The sequence below is a fragment of the Nyctibius grandis genome, chromosome 5, assembly GCF_013368605.1.
Source record: "Nyctibius grandis isolate bNycGra1 chromosome 5, bNycGra1.pri, whole genome shotgun sequence".
Classification (NCBI taxonomy): domain Eukaryota; kingdom Metazoa; phylum Chordata; class Aves; order Nyctibiiformes; family Nyctibiidae; genus Nyctibius; species Nyctibius grandis.
In genome coordinates this window covers 40,190,211-40,211,883 of record NC_090662.1, presented here as the reverse complement: position 1 = coordinate 40,211,883, position 21,673 = coordinate 40,190,211, and the positions used below count along the sequence as shown (strand labels likewise).

Sequence of the window (21,673 nt, the reverse complement as noted above, 5' to 3'; positions counted from 1 at the left end):
CAGTATCTTTTATAAGCCAGTTTAAAACTGCTCATTGTCGGGCTGATCACAGGTGAACCAAACTTTCCTCTGCACAGTGCAGGGTGGGCATCCATCCCACTGATTTGCAGGTCCCTAGCTAGAAGCCATCACCGGTTTAGCTAACCCAGTGTGGGTAGCCAAACTAACTACCGTGCCCTCCCTGGAAGGGATTTTGAAGTAACAGCACACTATGCAACTGCTTAGTAACAGTTCTGTGTTTAATTTTACCCAAAGAAGTTTATGCAACTGCAGTTTATTCCACATCTCCCCTCTTGTAGGCTTCAAGCTTAAAAAACCCAAAAAGTAATCTTTTCCATTCAGCCTTTTTAATCCTTGACATAGTATTATATCCAAAATTATTCTATGATTACCACTTCTACAGTAATTAACTAAATTAGCACTGATTGAGCTCCACCAGTGGACTGTTTCACACTGAGCAGGCACTAAGAATTTTGCCACCATTACAGAGAACCAATATTGTTCAGAACACACGTCAGCGGCGTGGTTAAAAAATAAAAAGGATTAGTGGCTCTGCCACATCGCCTGGGCTAGCAATTCTGCTGTACAGGACACGTTTTCTGGACAGCTGGCTAATGCAAGCGAAGCTGCAATTCGCTGCTTCAGATTTTGGGCTTTGTATTGTACTTAGGTGGAAATAAAAATTATAGGGTAATACTGAAATTAACAGAAAGTGAAATTACGGAAAGACACAGAAGTACACCCCATGCAATAAGTGGTTGATGATGTATTTATGCCATTAAGTCATTCACTCATGCATTTTCACAATCCATATGAAGACAGGTTTGTTCAAGAAACAGATAATTAATATACTAAGCTAAACCCCACAAAACAGTAAACCAGCTTCAGGAGGAAGAATCATATATTACTTTCTATTACTTCTTTTGGCAAATCAAGTAGCATGACTGATAGTATCAGGATACTTAGTTCGAGCCAAAAATTGATGGTACTATACACTACACTTTGATGTGAAAAATATATTTGCTTCATAAGAAGGTAATCAGTAGATGATGAACTGATTACTTCAAGTTTCTTAGCTACTGCTTAGTTAAAATTGCTTTAGAAAAAGAAATTTTAACAAGATTACTGATGTATTTAGCAACACTAAAACCAGCAATGTTTAAAATGAACATAAAATACAACAAAACATTTTCAACCATGTAAAAGAATGCTGCACATACTTCAATATACAGAATATATTGTTACTACAATTAACTTTCTTTTTCAGACTGCTTCAGTATAAAGAATTTGAAAATTATATATTCCAACTAACACTCGACTTCTTTCAAAATTAAGAACGTTTGAAACAACAAAGTGTTACAGAAATAATATTGGAAAAAAATACAATCTATGCACAGTCTGAGAGCCCAATTCTTTTAACACTTATGCATATGTTTACTGACACTCAGTAAGACTGCAGATGTGAATGAACAAATGTACAAGCAGGCATTAAAACATTCCAGTTAGACATGATTCTGGTATTTTAAAACAAACAGTTAAGAATGCCATGGCTAACCAAGGAAGAACATATAAAAAACTATTGCACTCCTGTTGCATAGCTAGATTTTTTGGGGGACAAAGCTTGCAAAGAAAGAAGCTGCTCACGTGGGTGTAAAAATATCTGAATTCCCTTTTACTATTTGACTCTCACCAGGTCTCGGACATCAAGGCAGTGATTTTCCTCTTCTTTTAACAATGAAATAATTAATTATAAATTTCATAAGTTTCTATTAAATATTTTAAAAAAATAAAAGGCAATGGAAATGTTTTGTATTCTGACCTGGACAGATAAGCAGGGAATAAGCATCACAAAACTATCACGTGCTATCACAGGTTATCCCTGTTTAGTTTATACCTAAATGTTTCACCATTAATTATGGAAAATTCTAAATATAGTTGGTCCAGCTCTTCTTACAGATGTAATACAGCAGTTAGAAGTACTATTGGACACCACTGAACTCCCATGGCCAGGTTTTCACAAAGAAAGAATGAGTCCTGCAATATTTGCATGCTCTTCATCTGAAACAAGTAAGTACACCTGTAGTATCCAATTCTGAGTTTTTGTTTGCTTGTTTGTTTTCTCTTTCTCCTCTCCTACATATTTTGGAGCAGACTGCTTCACTCTGCATCTCCACAACTGAATCATGTAGTACCGAAAGTAGTAACTACTTATACTGAAAAATAAATACACAGTCTTACTAGATTTTCCACCTAAGTTTAATATCTCAGTTGTAAGTCATCAGTGGGGGTGGTCCCTTTTCAAGATCTAGACTGGTAACTTATTTTTCTAATATTCAGTTACCACTGAGGCATGATGCTATCCAGTCTACAGACTGCCCACAGATTCTCCTAATACCGGTTTTGAACCTTTTTTAAAAATTATGCCTGCAAACAGGATTCTAAAAAAGCTATTTTAGTTTAAGAACCTGCTTCTCTTGTGGTGAGCAACAAGATTTCAGGGAAGTTCTGAAAATGCTGTACTCTAAGAAAGGCGTTTTTCCATTCAGTCTGACAACCTGGAGTGCAAAACTTCCATATGCAGAGCAGTCAAATGATTACAGACAACATGGCACCAAATACAGAGAGGAACTTAAAAAATATTGTTAATTTGTTTTCTCAAGTAAAAGTGAATTAACAGTTTGGATGTGAAGGAAAGAGAAATGCATTTCCACTCTGTCCTATCTGCGCTTTTAGTCCCTATTCGCACTTATTTAAAAAGATCTCATTTAAAACAGTCGTTATGTTCTGGGATGATCAGAGTCATTCAGCTAATTATAGTGGTTGTTAAAGGAAATCCAAAACACCCTTTAAAGACTATTCATAATGTTTAGAGTTCTGCAAGTGCTCTTGCAATAAAGACTAAATTGCATTCCAGAAAAAAGGGCAAGATTCAAAGCAAACAAATGTCAATTTCATCAACAACAATTTTTTCCTTTAGGACTTTGTCAGAGATCCTCCAAGGGGCTAAATTCCCTGCCAGAAGTAATTCTATCCTAACATTGACCAAAAAAAGATATATATTTCTTTTATATTTACATATTATACATATTTACATTTTTTTAATTCTACAGTTGTAGAGGGGAAAAAAACCCTGGATACAGATTTATTATCTGCCTTTAAATGTCCCAACGGTATTTTTTCCCCTTTGAAAAAATTTACAAGTCCTCTTCAGGTCCTTTGAAAGCTAGATACAGTCCACATTCCGCAGGGCACCATCCATAGTCAAAGCACCAAATCTAAAACGAAAAACCAGTATATTCTTAAGTGATTGACTAGATTATAGAATCAATCCTTAATTCATTATAATTTATTTATGGGTTTTTCCTTTCCCTTGCCACATGCCAACACACACATAACTTTCATATGTGAAAAGAAGATAGAAGAGAGGATACTGTGCTCCAAGTAGGGGACTGGGAGCTGGGAACAAAACAAAACCAATTCAGCTCGAAGCTGAACTCAGCTCTACCAGCAATTTACCCTGAAGCTTTCAGGATGTCGTTATTTTATGTACTTTATCATCATCATAGGAAAAAAAGCAAAGTCAGTCTGTATGTGATGACGACAATACCCTCTCAGGATTGTAAGAAATATGTTGGCCTCTTTCTCTTCACTTTATTTAAGCAATCTGAAAACTGCAAAATCATTCATTTAGATCAGTAGAATTCCACAATTATTAAAAATTACATCTAAAAATGAGGAGTTAAAAGACACCACTGGATTGCTGCAACAGTATTGTGTTTAAATTTAGTCTATCTGTGCAACAGATATTTTTATTAGCTAAACATTAAGTAACATTAAAAAAATGCCATGACTGCTGTGTCCGAATGATTTTACAGTAATGTTTCAAGGTTTTGAATACTTTTTTTTTTTTGGTTACACCTCAGATTAACAGTTCAAAATATACTTACAGATAAAGACATTATAGAATCATCCCCTAGTTTAAATTCTGGATCTACAAAATGTACCCAAGTAAGCCTGTTCCTAGTATCAGGCCAAAATGAAAACAATTGCTTGCCTTTCCAAAATGTGATTGTTCTCAGCCAGCTCTTTAACAACCCCTTCCATTTCCTCCTTTAGTTTCTTCATACTGTAGTGACAAGAAGCAAAAGAAAGGTTACAGTTTTTATAGGGACCATTATCTGCTGTGATTCCTCACCACCACACAGCTTTCAACAACTTGTCATTACGTACAAATTAAGGGACAGCTAACAGCTTGGTTATTTACTAAAAGTAACGGATGATATATTAGTGTTGTTGCCTACTCTCTTCCAAATCTGTACCACTACTTTAGCAATATAAAGTTTTTTCTGCAAAATAAAATTCTTGATCTTAATACAGCAATCACTAAGTCAAACGTAATTCACCTGTATAACAGGTATAGAATATTAAATCAATCCAATTAAGAAATCCTCACCCAAGAGTCATTTCCACTAATGTGTTTGAGCTTGGATAGACTGTATTCATTGTATGTTTCATCCCGCTGGAAGCTGCAAACATTTTCTGTGGCAGAGCATCTTGTAACTGTAATAGATAAAAAGGAAATGTAAGTTACAGTATAAGTTGTCATATGTATCTTGATGTCCACCTTAAAATCCTTCTTTAAATTCTCCATTGCTATGATGCCTCATAAAATCGTTACAGTAGTAAGGTGGCTGATATTCCCCAAATTGAGATCATAATGGCAAGTTTTGTATTGACATGACCTATAGTTCCCTGATTTGTTCCATCATCTTAACTGTCTTATACTTTCAAAATAAACTCTCAAAAGGAAGAATTATCTATTTGTTATGTTTGTAGATATCCTAAGGCAACAGGACCCTAATCAATAACCGACTCTGGTAATGCTACTAAAATACAAACAAATAACAATGCTGCTCTCCACCACTCCTTAATTGTTTTTACAGCTACCAGGTGCTTTTCTTTCATTTATATTTCCTTTATAAAGAATAATAATTTTACTGCATGAAAATGTTTTCATTCGCTCAATTTTGAGGTAATTCTGATAAGTTTGCATCCTGCAGAGTCAGTGTCCAAATTTTAACAAAACATTTTCTTTCACATCACCAGCAGCATTAATTCAGTGCGTATCCTTACGCGTGTATCCCTTGATCTTGAATATGGGAGTAGTGTTTTTACGCTTCATAAGAGTATTAAGATAATCCTCTAGGTGCTCAGATACCATTATGATAACATCTACACAGAACAATGAACCCACATCCATTTGCACAGATTTTTTGGGGGGAATGCTAACACTACCAAAAAAAAAACCAAACCAAAACCAAATCCCAACAAAAAAAAAAACAAAACCAAAAAAACCCCACCAAACTCCAAGTCAGGATTCAAAAATTCACACCATTCTTTACGTCACTCCAACATCAGCAATGACGATACTGTAGTCCAAATACTGCATCCATGCAGCCCTATATTTTAGTATGACTGCATTAATGTCAGACTCACTATAAACAACCCTTACTGACATTAAGCCACGTGGGATAGTCTTTTATCTATGCAAACACTTTACATAATTTTGAAGCATTCTACCTCATTTATATAATCCTGGTATTTGGATACCTCTTCTTCAATATCAAAACACTGGTTGGTGAGAGCCAGTAACTGCTTCCTTGAGTGAAGCATTTTCCTAAAAGAAAAAAAGTTTTCTTTTAAGAGCCTCTGTTATAAAAGTGGTGCAGTAAGCATTACCAAATATTAAAGAAATCAATAACTTGCCTTGTCCAGTCCTCAGCCTTGTCCAAAAATGTATCATACTTGCTGACACATTCATCTTTGAATAGAGCTATGGCTTTTGTAGCATGCAAATACAGCTTCTGCCTGCAACACAGAAACAATCAGAACAGTGTTATATTGCTTTCAAAACCCCACTCCTCTAATTTACTTTCTGAAACTTGGAAAAGAGGTATGTGGACTTAAAATCCCTTCAACCTTTATTCATGCTGTTGTAATGTATAAGAATTCAACACACTGCATGAACTGACAGTTCATGTTTCAAAAATATTCCCTAGCAGGGAGAAAAAATAAATATTTGGAGCTTTTAGTTGCAATTATGTATATATGAACAAATGGTCAAATGTCTTCTCTGAGTCAGTATTTATCTGAGCAGGTATATTTAAGGAAAAGGGATTCTAAATGGAAGGACAGAAATCCTTATTATGTCTTATTTGCCTTTGGCAGGTACTTGGAACTTCCAGCATATATGAATAATCTTTGTGCTGAGGATTATATGTGTAATATACATGCAAGAAAAAAACAGGATTTTTCTGTCAGCTTAAATTTATGACACGAGAAAAAAGCAAGCACGTAAGGACAGGAAAGCAGAACAAAACCCAGTTCTGGTTAGTGTTGCAGACGCTAATTCCAGTGTAACTGCCTTACCATGCTATGCATTGCACCAGTAAGCGAAACTAAGGGATACTGGGACACTACAGTCTAACCACCTGCTTCTGGTATTTCATTAAGTCTTGCATGATAGCTATTGGTTAATCAAATTCTGGCTAGAGTGTCGCTGGAGTGTCATCAGGCATGCATACCTATCATTCAACCAGAAAAAAAATTCAAATTGAGTGCTGCTCCCTTGTCTATCTAGTGGTAAATACTCCAAAGGCCAGCCTCTGTTGTTAATGGCACACAATTCTTAAGAAAAAACACTGCCATTTATCTCTGGGGTGAATCAAGTAAAATAAGATGTAGTTAGGATCTCAAAGATACCTGAAGAATCCAACGGAGACACTTGTGTTAAGAAAATATACCAGTATTCAAAACCATAAAAACAAAGCCTATTTATTTAAAGTTACTCATATTAATGCAAGGACACAGTTTGAGCAGCAGAAAAACCCCTAAAATTTCTTTAATCTGCTCAAGGGAGTGCAGTTTTAAAATGAGCTATGGATTGCATCCCAATGTTTGCCTGTTTTCCAACCATATCCTTAAGAACATATGACAAAATTGTCACTCACATTATCTTTCACATTAAATTCAGTCCCTTGCTGTTGCAGGGCAATGATGCATCCAAGTCTCTTTCAGCGTATCAAGATCTGTCTCACAGGTTTCCTGCCCCTACTGTCCTTTATCTTAAGTCAACCTCCCCTCCACTTGGCAGTTACCCCATTTAGCTTTCACTATGGGAAAATCAAGTGGCCTAGTTGTGCGAATACCAGTGCCTTCTGCGCTGTCAGTGAAGCCACACTAGTGGCAAGAATTTTTAGAAAATTACAGAAGTGGTGTCTAAATTCATATAGCACTGAGCAAAGTCCAAGGAACCACTCAACTCACCAGCCACTAGGAGAATAACTTAATTACTTAAACATAAGCATGTAGCATCATTTGAGATGCACGAGGATATCCTGCCCTGCTTCTGACTGTCTATCTGGAAAGGTGTAGGTTTCCAATTTGTCTTGTGTCCTACCTCCCAGTCCCAGAGCATGTCTCAGATACCTTAGGGAAACTTAAATAGTATTAGGCATCTGCGTATGAGGAACTGAATCGATCCCGAGACAAGTATAGCAGCATGAGCAGAGCAGCTGTTTACAGTTGCTCAAGAGTTAGTCGGTAGAGTCAGTGGAGCCTAATGGGAGTCTACACACCCAGGTTACATACAGACACTTAATGTGGCCACCTCTCATAAGCGACAATTTTAAACAGGCATAAAGAACTGCATTAAAGTTTTTTTTGTGTGCTATATTTCCTGGAAGACTACATCATTCTAGGATTTCATTCAGCTAACCCATATTTTATTAATCTGTAGAAAATTATCTCCACCTTAATTACAAAGTCCCTTCACTCTTACTGAGGGCTTTTTCCTCCCTAAAATAACAGGAAAAGAAAATGTACTTCCTATAAGACAGTTACGCCCAGACAGCAAACAGGTATTTCACATCTCCATTTAGAAGGTCTATCGGTAAAGAAACTCCACTGCCAGAAAGCACCTCATTATCATATGCTGGCACCTCTATGTATTTAAGATATTTAAATGAATTTTTCTACGAAGCAATCCTAAAGAGGTTATAATTTACAATAAAATTCAACAGAAGGGGTTATTGGCAAGAGCACCTGAAGGACCTGAAAGCAATCATGGTATTTCCCAAAGGCAACTTCAAAACTTACTTGTCAAACTTGTGAATTTGTTCTTCATTATAAGGAAGCCCTAGGATCAGAGCAGATGACAGACATTACTAGTTTAATTCTGTTTGTTAGTTATATTTAAGTAAAACTCCACAAAGTTTACCCATTTCCTATATGATTTCCTTCTCCTATCCTGATAGGTAAAAGTGGTCATTTACTTTTTTTTTCTCCTCTGCAGTCTCTCTGCAATTCAAATTTATGAGATTAATAGTAGTGTTTCATTCATATGGGCTTTAAGATGGCATCTCACTAAGAAAGACCTACAGACACATTCACTATTGCTGACTAATTCTCCATTCCTACCACAAATATCCTAGTGGAACAAGGACTGACCTGTCCTTTACATTACAGTTTATGTTAAAAGTGAATCAAATAAGTTACTTACTTCGCTCTGCTTTGTCTTTTTTGAACTGATAATAAATATCTGTGATGGAACATAGCAGCGCCTGCAGCCTTTCTGGACTAGAGTGAGAAAAGGAAGAAAATGAGATATCTTATATATAAACTTAAGTACCTATTAATGAATTTTATGAACTACAACTCAATGTAGAATTCAATACATATTAAAACAATTAATACAGTTACTCACTTTCTGTCTCTTGGATGCATGCCTTCCTGATTTGCCCAAGTGTCAGCCAGTAAACCACCAGGAGAAAGTTTGGTTTTGATATCTTGAAGACTAGTTTCTATTGTGCCCTGAGAGCTGGAGAGCTATGTAAGAGCAAGAAAGTACAATCTTATCACTGGGTAAAGTGAAAAATTACTTAAGGCCAAAACCAGACTGAGCACGGTAATACTGTAGGCCCATTTGTTTCACTGACCTTCATTAAAGAAATATGCCCAACTATCTGCCCAGACTTTGTTATAAGCAGATAAAGCATGGTATTATTAAAGAAAGAACCATCTTTGATGCTGGCATTTCTGTTAGTTAATATTTATTTTCTTTCAACAATAAGTTTCTACCTTTCATATATTCCCTATTTACTTCTACACTTGTTCTTTTGGTTTGTTAAGAATTCGTGTAATGGCTATCCACATAATTCATACCTTTCTTTCTCCGCAGTTCATGCAACCTTCAAAATAAAAATGCACTAATCACCTTTTGGTTTTAGAATGCAGAACTTTATACCTGCTCCCAGGACACCAGTGTGTAAAGTTATTTTCAATTTTTCCTTACTTGTCTAGAAACATGATGCAAATTTCAAAGCAGATCACTCTGAAGTGTGTTCGTGTATGTATCATTTTAGAAAGCCAACAAAGTAGTTTAAAATTCTTTAAGGAAAGGGAGAAAAACTGCAAAGTAAAATATATTTCATGGTTATAATTTTTTACTTGAATATTTTAGAAAATGAGAATGTATTTTCAGGAACAACAACTTATTTTCACTACACTGGGCTAATAAATGGATTTACTCTCTTTTCAGAAAGATATCCACATCTCAGTACGGGCATTTTAACAACCTTTGGCAGTCTAGAAATTACTTTGAAAATTCAGAGTTGTTATTCACAGAAATCCTGTGTTATCACGTATTTGGCTTTTTATTTAGAAATACCATTTTGAGAATGATGCAGGCTTTGTAAGATACTTACACGCAACAGTTTTGTATGTATCTCTGAAATTTCATCCACTTCTGATGCTTCCAAGTTGATCTGCATCAAATTCTCACATCTGACCACAAAAGAAAGCACAGTTAAAAAAGAAAATAAACAAGCAGTGAATACACTCAAAATATTCCTTGAACCGAGTGTGTAACAATAACTACCTTTTCTTGTACATGAAATACAGTATCTGTCAAGCAACAGCCATGAAACACTGACAACCTTAAGTGGCCATTAATAATGGAAATATTTGAACTGTTAAAAAGAAGTTTGAAACTTCCATTCCTGACTTGTTTACTCTATTCTCATTTTACTTGTACTCGATAGGCAGTGGAAAAATATTTCCTCTCATAAAATAATTTTTAAAAAGTTACCAAACAAAAGTTACTTAAAGTAGTCAAGACTAACTAATACTCCAGTGCACCAAAATGCTCTTCTGTGGAAACTTATTGGAAAGACTGAGTTACCAAAACCTTGGGTCAGTTGAATTACCAAAACCTTAAAGGCTGGGTTAGTAGCACCATCTGTTCCTATTGATACTTTCCATATGACCATAGCTCAAGTGCCAAATCATTCGGGACGTTATTTTTCCTGTTGAGTCTCAGGCACATTTTTAAAAACACCACCAAAACCAGCTCAGCTGTTTTCAAAAAATACATACTTTGCTCAAGTTCAATACTTCATTTACCTTTTCAAATAAAAGCTTTGCATTCTCATGCTTTGAAGCTTAGCCTTGAAAAGGGAGGACAAACAAGAGGACATGTCCTTCGCTAACTCCATAAAAGTCTTCTGAAGTCAAATAAACTGAAAATCCTGCCCCTTCATAACAGACTGAAAAACCCCGTGCAAACACGTAGCAAATTTCTCTTCACATGAGAACCATTCCAGTTCGCAAGCAAGCATAATTTTTTTTCAAATTGCTGCTCTGAGATACTGCTGAATGAACTAGTCAGAAATCAGAACCTACAATGGTTTCTTCTGAGCTCTAAGTGGCTTTATTCTGTGGGGACCTGGCAAAACACATGAAGAAGCTATCTGAACCAAATACAGAGTGAACATGAACCAGTCCTGTCAACTAGTGTAAACTGTCTTGAAGAAGAGTTTGGATTACAGCCCTGATGATTTGTACCTAGGCTACCCAGGTATACTATTATCTTGCTAGTTATCAACTTTGCTAGTTTCACTCTTGTGTTTTTTTTCTTTTTTTAAAGCAAGTACCTTAAAGCCCAGGTGTGTCAGTTTGTACATGTTTGGCATGCACACAGCAAATCTCACAAATCCTTGTGTATCCTTAATTACCACATACAAGCTGTTCAATTCCCCACGCATAGCAGCTCCAACGTGACTTAAGTCTATTCTTAAGTCTACTCTCTGCAAACCCAGTGGCTCTACATGTGTGCGTTAATCATCTTGTGGGCATCTGCATTTTCAGATCAGCCTGGAAGCAAGTTTACAGCATCCTATGACCAAGACAGCATTTGGGGGAGATTGGCAGTAGGCTGAATAAGAAAACTACCCATTGGAGAGTCCTGTGTAGAGCTGGGGTTTAAAGTTTGTATCAGACTGTGTAAGAATAAAACGCCTTAAAGACAGAGCTAATGCTAGTTTGTGGAAAGACTGAACAAAACACTGAAAGGACACTTTATAAGTAGAAAAGAATGTGACTGAGAATTGGACATTGAGTGGGACTTGGAGATAAAACAAAGATCGGGAGAGAGAAAAAATGAAACTTGGAGGGAGAATTCAATGGTGCGATCCCATCTCCTACAGACAGCACTTGACTGAAAGAGGTAAGGCAGAAAAGTCTGGCTACTGGAAAACATTTGCTTCCTTGGAATGGAAGATAAGAGAAATAAGTGTCTTCTGTGGTCTTTGAAACTTGGAAGTCTCCTATGCTAAAATATAACAATTCTTTACTTGCTCCTTATTATAAATGTTGTCAGTTTTAAAGAAAAAGCTCTAAAAAACTTTCTACTATGCAGATCTAAATGGGTCCATATGGGCAACAGTGAGATTCTGTGATACAGAGTCTGCCATTTGAATTAACCAAAATAGACAAAAATAACATAATAGTCAGGCACTTAAAAAAATGACAGAAGTAGAATTTCCTGTGCAATTTACTTTTGGCATCCCTATGTGCAAGCACTGTAATCTACTGATATCCTAATGCAGCTTTGTTTTTTTGTGTTTTGGGTTTTTTTGTTTTTTTGGGGGGGGAGGGCAGGACAGGTTATTGCAGTTGGTCTATGTTATATTTCAACATTAAAATTCCTTCCATGCAGCAAATGCTACGGTCTTAAAGCTGTGAAAGGGGCAGTATTGAAAGTCATCCTTAATAAACACACACAAGCAAACTCAGTGACAAAAGCAGTAAAGCACTAATGAAAGGAAAGCTACTCGATTCTTTGTCCAGGCTTTACTATAGCTTCTAAAGTCAACAACAGCGAATGAGCTGAGTCAGAGAAGAAGGGAGAAAAAGAACACATACAATTACTCCTCTGTAGTAATTACTTGTTCCCACTAGGTTAAGCAGCAAAATGAACACTCTAATTTGAGTAAAGCATATTACTAAATCTGCTTAAGTCACTGCCATCAGCAAATCCATGCCGATTCAAATTTAATTTTTATATGCAAAACCCCTGTAAATAAACATAACTTAAAATACCACTGTCACTAAGGATGATAATGAAAAATCAATGCATTCAGTGTAGTGCTTCTACTCACATTTTCTCAGCTTTCTCAATGTTTCTGCTGCAGAAATCCAGCTTGATAACAACCTCTGTCTTTTTATGAACCATTTCATTGTAATCGTCCTTGATTATTTCACTAAAAAAATGAAGCATTAGTCTATAACAAAAGTACTCAATTGCCATCTCACCAGCAATCAGGATTACAATAATATACCTACAGTAATAACTGCTAGTAAGAATTGCTTTCAGTTAGAGATGCATTAGTATAATCCTCATATAAAACTATCTTGTGCAAGCTGCTCAATTGTATCTGCATGTTACCAAGGTTAGACTTAAATTACCCACAGAAGAAAGTGAAATTGCAGATAACTAAACCTTATTGTCAGAAAAAAATGATTTTTGTTTCCTTAATGACAGAAAGAAGGAAAAAATTCAGAAAGCCTATTCATATTCAAGGAGTAAAGAAAACCTCCCAAGATACTGGGAGATCACAGAATTACGTATTGATAATCAAGGCATATCTCAATTTAAAAAAAAAAGCACAATGACATGCAATCAATTGCTTACATTAGCCATCGTACTCCTTTTCGCATCAGCTCCTGGTAAAGTAGCAAAGAACTGGCAACTCTACAGGCATAACATACGATACCTGTTACTGTCTGATAGAAAAAAACAAACAATATTAGTACTAATCTGGCATTCTCTTAACAATTTTTTTGAGTAAATTAATCACACAAAGCAACACAGATTAATTAAAGAGCACGCAACATGAAGATGGTCATTTAAAATGCATAACTTGGCCCAAACTTTAGTCGGGAGATAACCAAACACTCATGACGGAGACAGAGCTAAACATGGTAGTGAGTTTTTCCAGTTATGCTGAAATATCTGTTAGGGATGAAAATAAGTCTCTTATAAATAAAAATGACACCACTTACTCTTAGGATTTACTTTAATTTCTGGAAAGTCACAAGTACATTTCTTCAATAGGTTAGAAATTAAACACGTACATTAAAAGAAACTTGTAAAAAATGTACATTTTTAAATTCTAAGGCTAGGGACTATCTTCATTCACCTAATTCCACTTACAAGTTTGCTGCATTATTTAGAATTGTGAACAAAGTTTCAGAAATTATAATTTACAATATTTTAAATAATTACTATCAAATGTTGACTTTCTGTTTATTAAAGGCTTCTGGTATTCAAAGAGACAGACGCTTTCAGGACTACCATGCCTGAATACAAGGCTCCTCAGCAGACGGTATTTAATAGGCATAGTATAAACGGTGGTCACAAAGTCAAAGCACGGCAATGCATACATTCAGTAGTTTTAGAAAAATGACCACAAGAATGAAACATTCTCTACTTGTCTCCCACAGATTCTGAAAATTTGCAAGAGACGCAACAGAAATCCACTCTTCTGCAGAGTCCTAGAGACTCCTCTCTATCGAGAGAAAGATTAACGTTAGTTTTCTTACGTCAAGTTTTGCACCATCACAGGGGATGTTATCAATCTTCTAGCTAACTTCAGGACTCCAAATTGGCAGGCTCCATTCCCCCCATCACTGAATAATGCAGTAACAAAGCACTTGGACTTTAGAAGGCTATTTTGGGGGTTTGTTCTTTTTTTAAAAAATAGACAAACATGTTTTGTATACAAAGTATGGCTTTAATATACTTTTGGAGCCCTTGTTAACAAATACATTTCTGTCAATCAAAATTCTCACAGCATATTAAAAATAGTTTCATTAACATTATTCATCTGAAAATCAAGTAGCTTTCATTTCAGTGTCATTATCTGAGACAGGTATATAAATTAAAATCATAATTACTCACTTTAGCCATACTGGCATCCCCATCCAAATCATAACGTTGATGTACTTTAGGAAGTAAAACTGAAACATAAATCAAACATCTGTATTTTCTTATTTTCCATAAGAGACTTCAAAAGTTCAGACTGTTTCCCCTCCCCACCCTGTATACTGTTTTTATGTGTATCTACATGGATTTTCATCTCATCTGTTACTGCCAAGCCTTTTAATATTGTGTGGTTCCTCAGCCCTATGTTTGCCTGCATGGGGGACCATTCCCACTTATCTCATGGCTGCTTAGTTTCACTGAGACTCTTAAGGGCAGGACTTCACCAAATAGCTTTTTAAAACCTAGGGTAGCCTCTGTCAGCTGAATCTCCTTTGTTCTCATGCTCATTGACTCCTTCATAAAGCTCTGACACAATATAAAGGCTCTGTGGATCCTTCCACAAACAGCTCACCTACCCACACTCTTCAGCACCTCTATGTGAGTGTCAGCTGGCCCAAGCAGTCAGTGTGTAGGACATACTGACAAAAGCAACACTGACCTCTCACTGGAGGCATGTCCTCCAGCTCATCTCCTATAAAAAAGGGCTCTGGCATAGGGCCCTCTATAAGCCTCTCAACGATAAATGAAATGCAAAAACTTAATTTTTTTTTTTTTTTCTTTTATGGCATTACCTTATCTTGTAAGCAAAGGTAGATTGTTAAGACCTCCTCTGTTAACTGAAAGGCTTACCACAATAATGACAAATAAAAAAAAAAGCAAAACTTGAATTTCCACTTAGTGAGTAATGGAACAAAAGAACCAGCTTTGAATGATATTCTATAATGTTCCTTTCTACTTGTTAAAAGTGTCGTGCTTCAAAAAATTTCAGAACTCCATATGCAGCACTACTTCTTAACACACAAACGCTCAGGTTCACAACACTAGGAACATTACAAGCAGCTACTGTTTCTGTAAAAATATGCTGGATACTCAGCATTTTTGAAAAAAATTGGTCTGCATACTTAGAACTTCAGGTATCAACAGAGAAAATTTTCAAACACTATTTCTAAGACATAACAGACATAAAATGATAATTAAATAACCCCAACTATTTACAAAAGATAGCTATTAGAAAGGGGAAATTACTTTCCTATACCTTCTTCATAGATTAATCCGACCATGGTCACAGCCTCCCTGCTTACTACAAAGACAGGGTTCTCCTCTGTTGTTCTGGGGAAGTGCTGTGCCAATCTTCCAGGCTCCAGTATTAAACGCCGACCTTCATATATCAGTTCTTGATTCTGAGATGGTATTTTTGTCTGTTTGTAGACCAAGTCATGAAATATAGCAGCTCTATAATGCAAACAATATATTCAGTAGTAGTTAGACTCACTAAAATAGTTCAACAATTCAGATTTTGTATTATATAATTATTAAAAAATCCCTTTTACTTCTGATTAATTAAGAACTGGTTTTACACACAAAGCATTTGACTTACAAGCAGAACAAAAAGCAGCACACTGCCTAAGGCTCCAGGTTGCTCTGTTACAAAAATAAAGGCTATTTCCTGCACAATATCAAACTTCCCTTTCTACCTCCGATTTTCCACCAAAGCATGTCTGTGTAAACAAACTTTCTTTGGCCTGAAGTCTGAAGGTCAGTAAAAACAGGCAACACCAGATGAGAGGAAGGAAGCATACTTTAGTTTTCTCAGGCACACCCATTTCTTCAAAAGAGATGGATGATCTCTCCAAGAGAACAGTCTGGTGTTTTACATGTCAAAAAGCACACACCTTAAACTCAGCCTGGTAAACTAACAGACAGCCAGGATTATCTCCTAAAACCAGCAGTGATAAGGAAGACCAAAGACACTTGGTATTTTATTTCCAGCAATCAGTGGATACAAGGCATAAGAATCTATAACACCGTCCTCCCCCCACCCCCCAAAAAAAAAAACCCAAACAACAAATAAAACCTCCCACAAAGAAGAAAAACCTTAAGTACACTAACAGGAAGGACCAATTTACCTCCTGTGCAGCACTAGTACGCTGTCACTTCTTAATACTACAGCTAGTATATGAATAATCATAAAGGTGAATAATCATAAAATAAATTTAAAAAAATAAAGTACAAATAGCAGTTTGAGCTACAAGCAAGATTTCTCTGCAAAAATAGTATTTGGGCTCTCTCAAAATACAAATGACAGACTAGAAAAGAAAAATTGGAAAAGGCCAGAACTGTATTTAAACATTTGATGAAATAAGTGCATCTGTTCGCATATTAGAGAATAACATATGCTCTGTATTATCTGTAATAAGGCACAGAAAAGGCACTTATTTTTGTATCAAACTGTAAACCAGACTTTACAGCTTTTAACATCTGCACTTAATGACCATAACAGTGAACTCCATATAACTCAGGATCCTAAACTGCACGAATTACAACTTCAGAACCTCTGTGAGAGTTTTATGTCAGACACAGATGATGTGCGCATTTTGTATTCTTGAGGACAAGATAAGAAAGAGAGCAGTTGAACACAATCTCTGGAAAACAACTTTGTAAATGACACATACAAATGTGGGATGAGTTGCTATCCATTAAGAACAAAGACACATTGTAACACGTCAAGAATTAAGTCTGTGTTCTGTCACTGATTAAGACCAAGTTTAAGATCAGTTGATTTGACCTTCAATGATTTTATTTTTATTTTTGGTCAACATGCTTCTATGCTCTGCGACTACACAGGAGAATTACAAGCTTTCACTTCCTCAGATAAACCGCCAAGGAAAAGCTACTGAATTTGTAACACTGGTGATCTGATGTCACGGTACTGTTTGCCTGAATAAGAGCAAAGTAATGAAAATAGAGAGAGAGAACACTTACGTATTATAGCTGTGAATATAAACTTTGTGCAAGGTCATCTGCTGTAGTGAAAAGATGTGGATTATTATTCGGTGCAGTATGTCACTCGTCTCTGCAAAGAACTGGTCAAATCCCCAGCATTTTTCCTGGTCTGCTTCAAGAATATTCGCAAGGACAGGTGTGAGCAGTACTTGCAGGCCCCTAGAGGACACCAGTAAGAGATAAGACAACTTGGATCATTTGGATCTTTTCAACCTTGTAACCAATTCCAATACTTCATTTGACTTGTCTCATGAATACAAATCTATTATCCCTTGAAGGATACTCCAGTGCTTTTTTTTTTTTTTGCCTCTACTGAACAACAAGATGTTCAATGGTAATGTCCATTGTTTTTCATTAATACACATACTTTATCTCTTTCCAATGCCATGAGCATTGGAAAAATGGCATGCAAGTTAAAAAGTCTACATTGTAGAGCTAAGGTCACCTTCTACCACTGCTGGGCAGTAGTCTTTTGCCCAGCTCACCCCACACACTTACCACAGTTCATCACTTTGAAGGAAGCTGCTGCCATTTATGGTTTGCTGGCTGAGCTGCTTGTGTGAGCACACTATGTTGCTTTCAATCAAAATCAGCTGGGTGAGCAAAGACTCATTATTTAAACTGTCAACACTACCAGAATTCATCCTGATTGAGAAGGGGCTAAATAAGCCCTCTGTGCGTGCAGCTCAACTGCTGCAAAGAAAAATGTGCGACTATTGCCTTATGGTTATTACTATTCTAGGAGAAAGGCCAGCTTAAATTTCTTGTATTTTTACTTTGAGAATCTGAATTGCAAGGAACTTTCTGGATCCTTCTCCTGTGTTGTCATGAACTTTTTCAAAGTTCTAACATTATGTACGCATAAAACCTGAATCCAGCGGTAAAACTGGTAACATTTTGAAGCAAGCTCCAATGGCTTACAAGCACACTGATGGCCCCATTAAAGGTCAGTGGATGCTGTGCTGAAACTCACTTTAGTACTGAAGTGTAACAGTAAATGCTGTTTAAATGCTACTTGAAAACATTACTGTAAACAGATGGTTAATGAAAAAAATCTTCTTCCTTTATTATTTCAAGCACTTCAATTATATGGAATAAGCAGAGGAAACAACTGAGCAGTATCATGAAAAATATATACAAATTGCAATTTCTGCACATTTTAAACTAATGAATTGATATAAACCAGACTTTCAGTCTACACTCCTTATGGATCCACATATTTGGCTTTAAGAAAAGTTTGTTTTCTAGAGTCTGTTCACAGGAACAATTTCTTTCTTGCTTTACCATTAAAGAGTAGTAAACTTTAAAGTACTGAAGAAGTCTCAGGATGATAAACAGGTAAATGGATTACGGGAGGGGTGTTTTTAAGATCATACTGAGATTAGATCCTTCCATGGCTCTTCCCACTGAGTATTATGGACATACGAAGCAAAAATATGATGATAAAAAATTAAAGATCCTATGAGAATATGTTTAAAATGTGCTGATGTGATTTTTTTTCTGGCACGAATGCGAGTCTCTTGAACTGTCTTTTCTTACAATTTCCTTCCTACTGCCTAATCTTTGAAATGTCTGAAGTCACATTTTTGCAAGAAAAGGAGGCCATCAATTCAAAGTTTATTAAATCTTCCTACTCTTTCCTGACGGTGGAGAAAACATAGTAATAATCTTTCTTCTACTCATGCCAATTCAGATTCTCGGGTGTTCATTTGTAAATTAGCAGTCATAAAACTATTTGGACAGATGAGAAGAAAAAACACTTGATAACCTAATAGCAGACTGTGCTGAACTTCTGAAGAGTTCAGAGAAAACAACTGCAACAGTCAGATCTCTGTTCCAAAGACCCAGTCCTGAGAGAATAACCGGAAAAGCCCAATCAAGTAGCATTGAAACATTTTGTGAGAAGTTTAAACTTACTTTGAAAGACTACAAGAAACAGGCATCTCCCAACTCCACTCAATTGATCCATTTTCTGCTTTCTGTATTCCAGAAACAGCACCAGAAGGCTTTTCAGTGATTATTTTATACCTGTGATACATTATAAAAATAATAGAGACTTCAGCTACTACTTCTTATACATACATAGGTCTAGTAACTAATCCTCAAAGAGGCATCAATAATATAAAACTAAGCAACAGGTTGGCCTAAATTTGTAGTGGTACAATAATTAGGAAGCTTCACTTAGAAGCTGACAGAGAGTAGTGCTAAAATAGTAACCAAGGAAAAGGAAAAACTTCGGGCTATGTTGGAGGAGCAACTTTGTCTACCCCAGGTTTGGGAAAAATTTAGGAGAAATTTCAGGCATCACTGAAGGAAGCTGTTTTTTTCACAAGTGTTAATTAATCAAAGTCAGATTTCCAAGGCAGTTCAATTTAGGCATTTACATGACTAACTTCTAGCATGTTCCATGGCAAGAGATGACGTTCAGCCACCACAAAGTCACTTGGGGATAAAGAAGGAGCAGGAGGTAGGCTTTGAGAAATGAATTTAACTTGGAAACATCTAGCAATTTGGATACAATTTGGCATTGTCTAACTTTGTACCGAACAGGCTAGTATTTCTCAAATTTCTCATGAAACCAATCAGGAGCAACAGGCTTTTTGCAACAGAAAATTTCAGCTGTGCTTTCTCTTTTTGGAGGATTAAGTACATACAAGACATATGTTCCTTGCTTATCTCTCAAGCAGATACAACAAGAATGCCTGTGGGATAATCACAGGATGGGCAGTTCCTTAAACTAAGAAAACTGGAGTCAGCTTTGCAAGGAGTACCAGAACAGAGATGTTATTGGCCTATAACGAGTTCCCAAGTACCACCTTGCTTTATTCTTTAAATGCAGCACACAGAACAACAACAAAATAGAACTAGACTAAGATGAAACAGGAATCAATTCCAACCAGCATGTCATAGACACAACTTCTGTTTCCCATTCAGGAGCTACCCCTGTTATCTTCAATGACAGTCCACAACTATGCTACGCAAAAAATGTCAGTCTCATGGGTAGTGCATGCATCTCAAGACTGCCTGGGAAGACAATCATTTAAAGGACAAGAAAAATTTGCAGCACTGAAAACCCATTTCAGAATACCATAATTTTGCCTGAATATCCCAGTTACATACACCACACTGCAACAGACCAGCCTAGTGCCATGGCGAAGGAAAGATGCGTGGAAAAACATCAGTATTTTGGGGGAGCTCTGATGCTTAATTCAGGTCTTAAAGTGCCACACAGTAAAATCCTTATTGAAGCAGAATGTTTGTACTGGTTTTGGCTGGGATAGAGTTATTCTTCATAGTAGTTCATATGGGGCTGTGTTTTGGATTTGTGACCAAAACAACGTTGATAACACAGGGATGTTTTAGCCATTGCTGAGCAGTGCTTGCACAACTCAGGCCTTTTCTACTTCTCACACTGCCCTGCCAGCAAGTAGGCTGGGGGCAGGCAAGAAGTTGGAAGGGGACACAGCCAGGACAGCTGACCCCAAGGGATATTCCATACCATATGACATGGTCAGCAATAAAAGCTGGAGGGGGGGAAATTTGCCAGGGTGGCAGTTGGTCAGGGACTGACTGGGCATCATTTGGCTGGTGGTGAGCAATTAGGTTTTTTTGCATGTTTTTTTTCTTGGTTTTGCTTTCCTTTGGGTTTAGGGGTGGGTTTTTTTTGTTGTTTGTTTGTTTGGTTTTTTTTACTTATTAAACTGTCTGTATCTCAGCCCACGAGTTTTTGCACTTTAACCCTTCCAGTCCTCTTCCCCATCGCACTGAGGGGGAGCGAGCGAATAGCTGTGTGGTGCTCAGCTGCATACTGGGGTTAAACCATAACAAAGTTAAAGGATGTTTTTCCTTAAATATTTTCACTACTTTAACGTTTACTATATGTGTGTAGTATTTCTTGATAAAAAGCATTTCATGGACTGACTTAATTCATGAACAGATAAAATTCTCCTTCTAAATTACCTACATCACTTCCTTGTTTCTACGAGGTCCTCCAAAAGGTCGGAAAGGCAAACTCCCTGTTGCAGCATGATAAAAGGTCACCCCTATGCTCCACAGGTCAACTGTTGCTCTGTACTTTTTCTGATGCTCTTTCCTCAAAACTGCTCGCTCATACATATCAGGATGCTAAAGAGAAAAAGAACAGGAAAAAAATAAGTTAGAATTGCTTTATGAACAATATGAAGAACAAAAACCCAATCTATCATTTCACAGCAAGATAATTTGTCATTCTAAACTTCCAGCTCTTTAATCAGAAAGCAAAGTTTGCTTGTTTCATAGAATTTGCTTAAGTTATTCTGACAGAGTATCACAGAAATGTTCCTAGGTATGATAGCCACTTTTATTAAAGGTCTGCAAAAAATACTTTAAAATTTAGCTAAAGATTGACTACTAGAATAAAACACCACTAAAGAAGAGGAGAAAGTCAGTATTCCACCAGATGATTTTGAAACAACAGGAACCAAACTGGAAAAAGATCCATAGCAGAGGAGAATATCAGTTACAATA

General features: G+C 36.5%; 1 protein-coding gene across 3 annotated transcripts in view; it reads right to left on the bottom strand.

The window, feature by feature from the left end:
- Positions 1-350: 350 nt before the first annotated feature.
- TBK1 (TANK binding kinase 1) overlaps positions 351-21,673 on the bottom strand; it is a 35,451-nt gene continuing 14,128 nt past the window's right edge. For all 3 annotated transcript variants that reach the window (XM_068400823.1, XM_068400824.1, XM_068400825.1), the window contains exons 6-21: positions 21,132-21,292; positions 19,085-19,195; positions 17,147-17,326; positions 15,420-15,616; positions 14,300-14,358; positions 13,031-13,122; positions 12,498-12,599; positions 9,765-9,843; positions 8,765-8,886; positions 8,561-8,637; positions 8,158-8,197; positions 5,767-5,868; positions 5,581-5,677; positions 4,454-4,560; positions 4,055-4,126; positions 351-3,275 (exon numbers count right to left, since the gene is read on the bottom strand). In XM_068400823.1, coding sequence (XP_068256924.1) covers positions 3,224-3,275; positions 4,055-4,126; positions 4,454-4,560; positions 5,581-5,677; positions 5,767-5,868; positions 8,158-8,197; positions 8,561-8,637; positions 8,765-8,886; positions 9,765-9,843; positions 12,498-12,599; positions 13,031-13,122; positions 14,300-14,358; positions 15,420-15,616; positions 17,147-17,326; positions 19,085-19,195; positions 21,132-21,292 — 1,650 coding nt within the window. In that variant the 3' untranslated portion in view covers positions 351-3,223. The remainder of the gene's footprint in view (positions 3,276-4,054; positions 4,127-4,453; positions 4,561-5,580; positions 5,678-5,766; positions 5,869-8,157; positions 8,198-8,560; positions 8,638-8,764; positions 8,887-9,764; positions 9,844-12,497; positions 12,600-13,030; positions 13,123-14,299; positions 14,359-15,419; positions 15,617-17,146; positions 17,327-19,084; positions 19,196-21,131; positions 21,293-21,673) is intronic.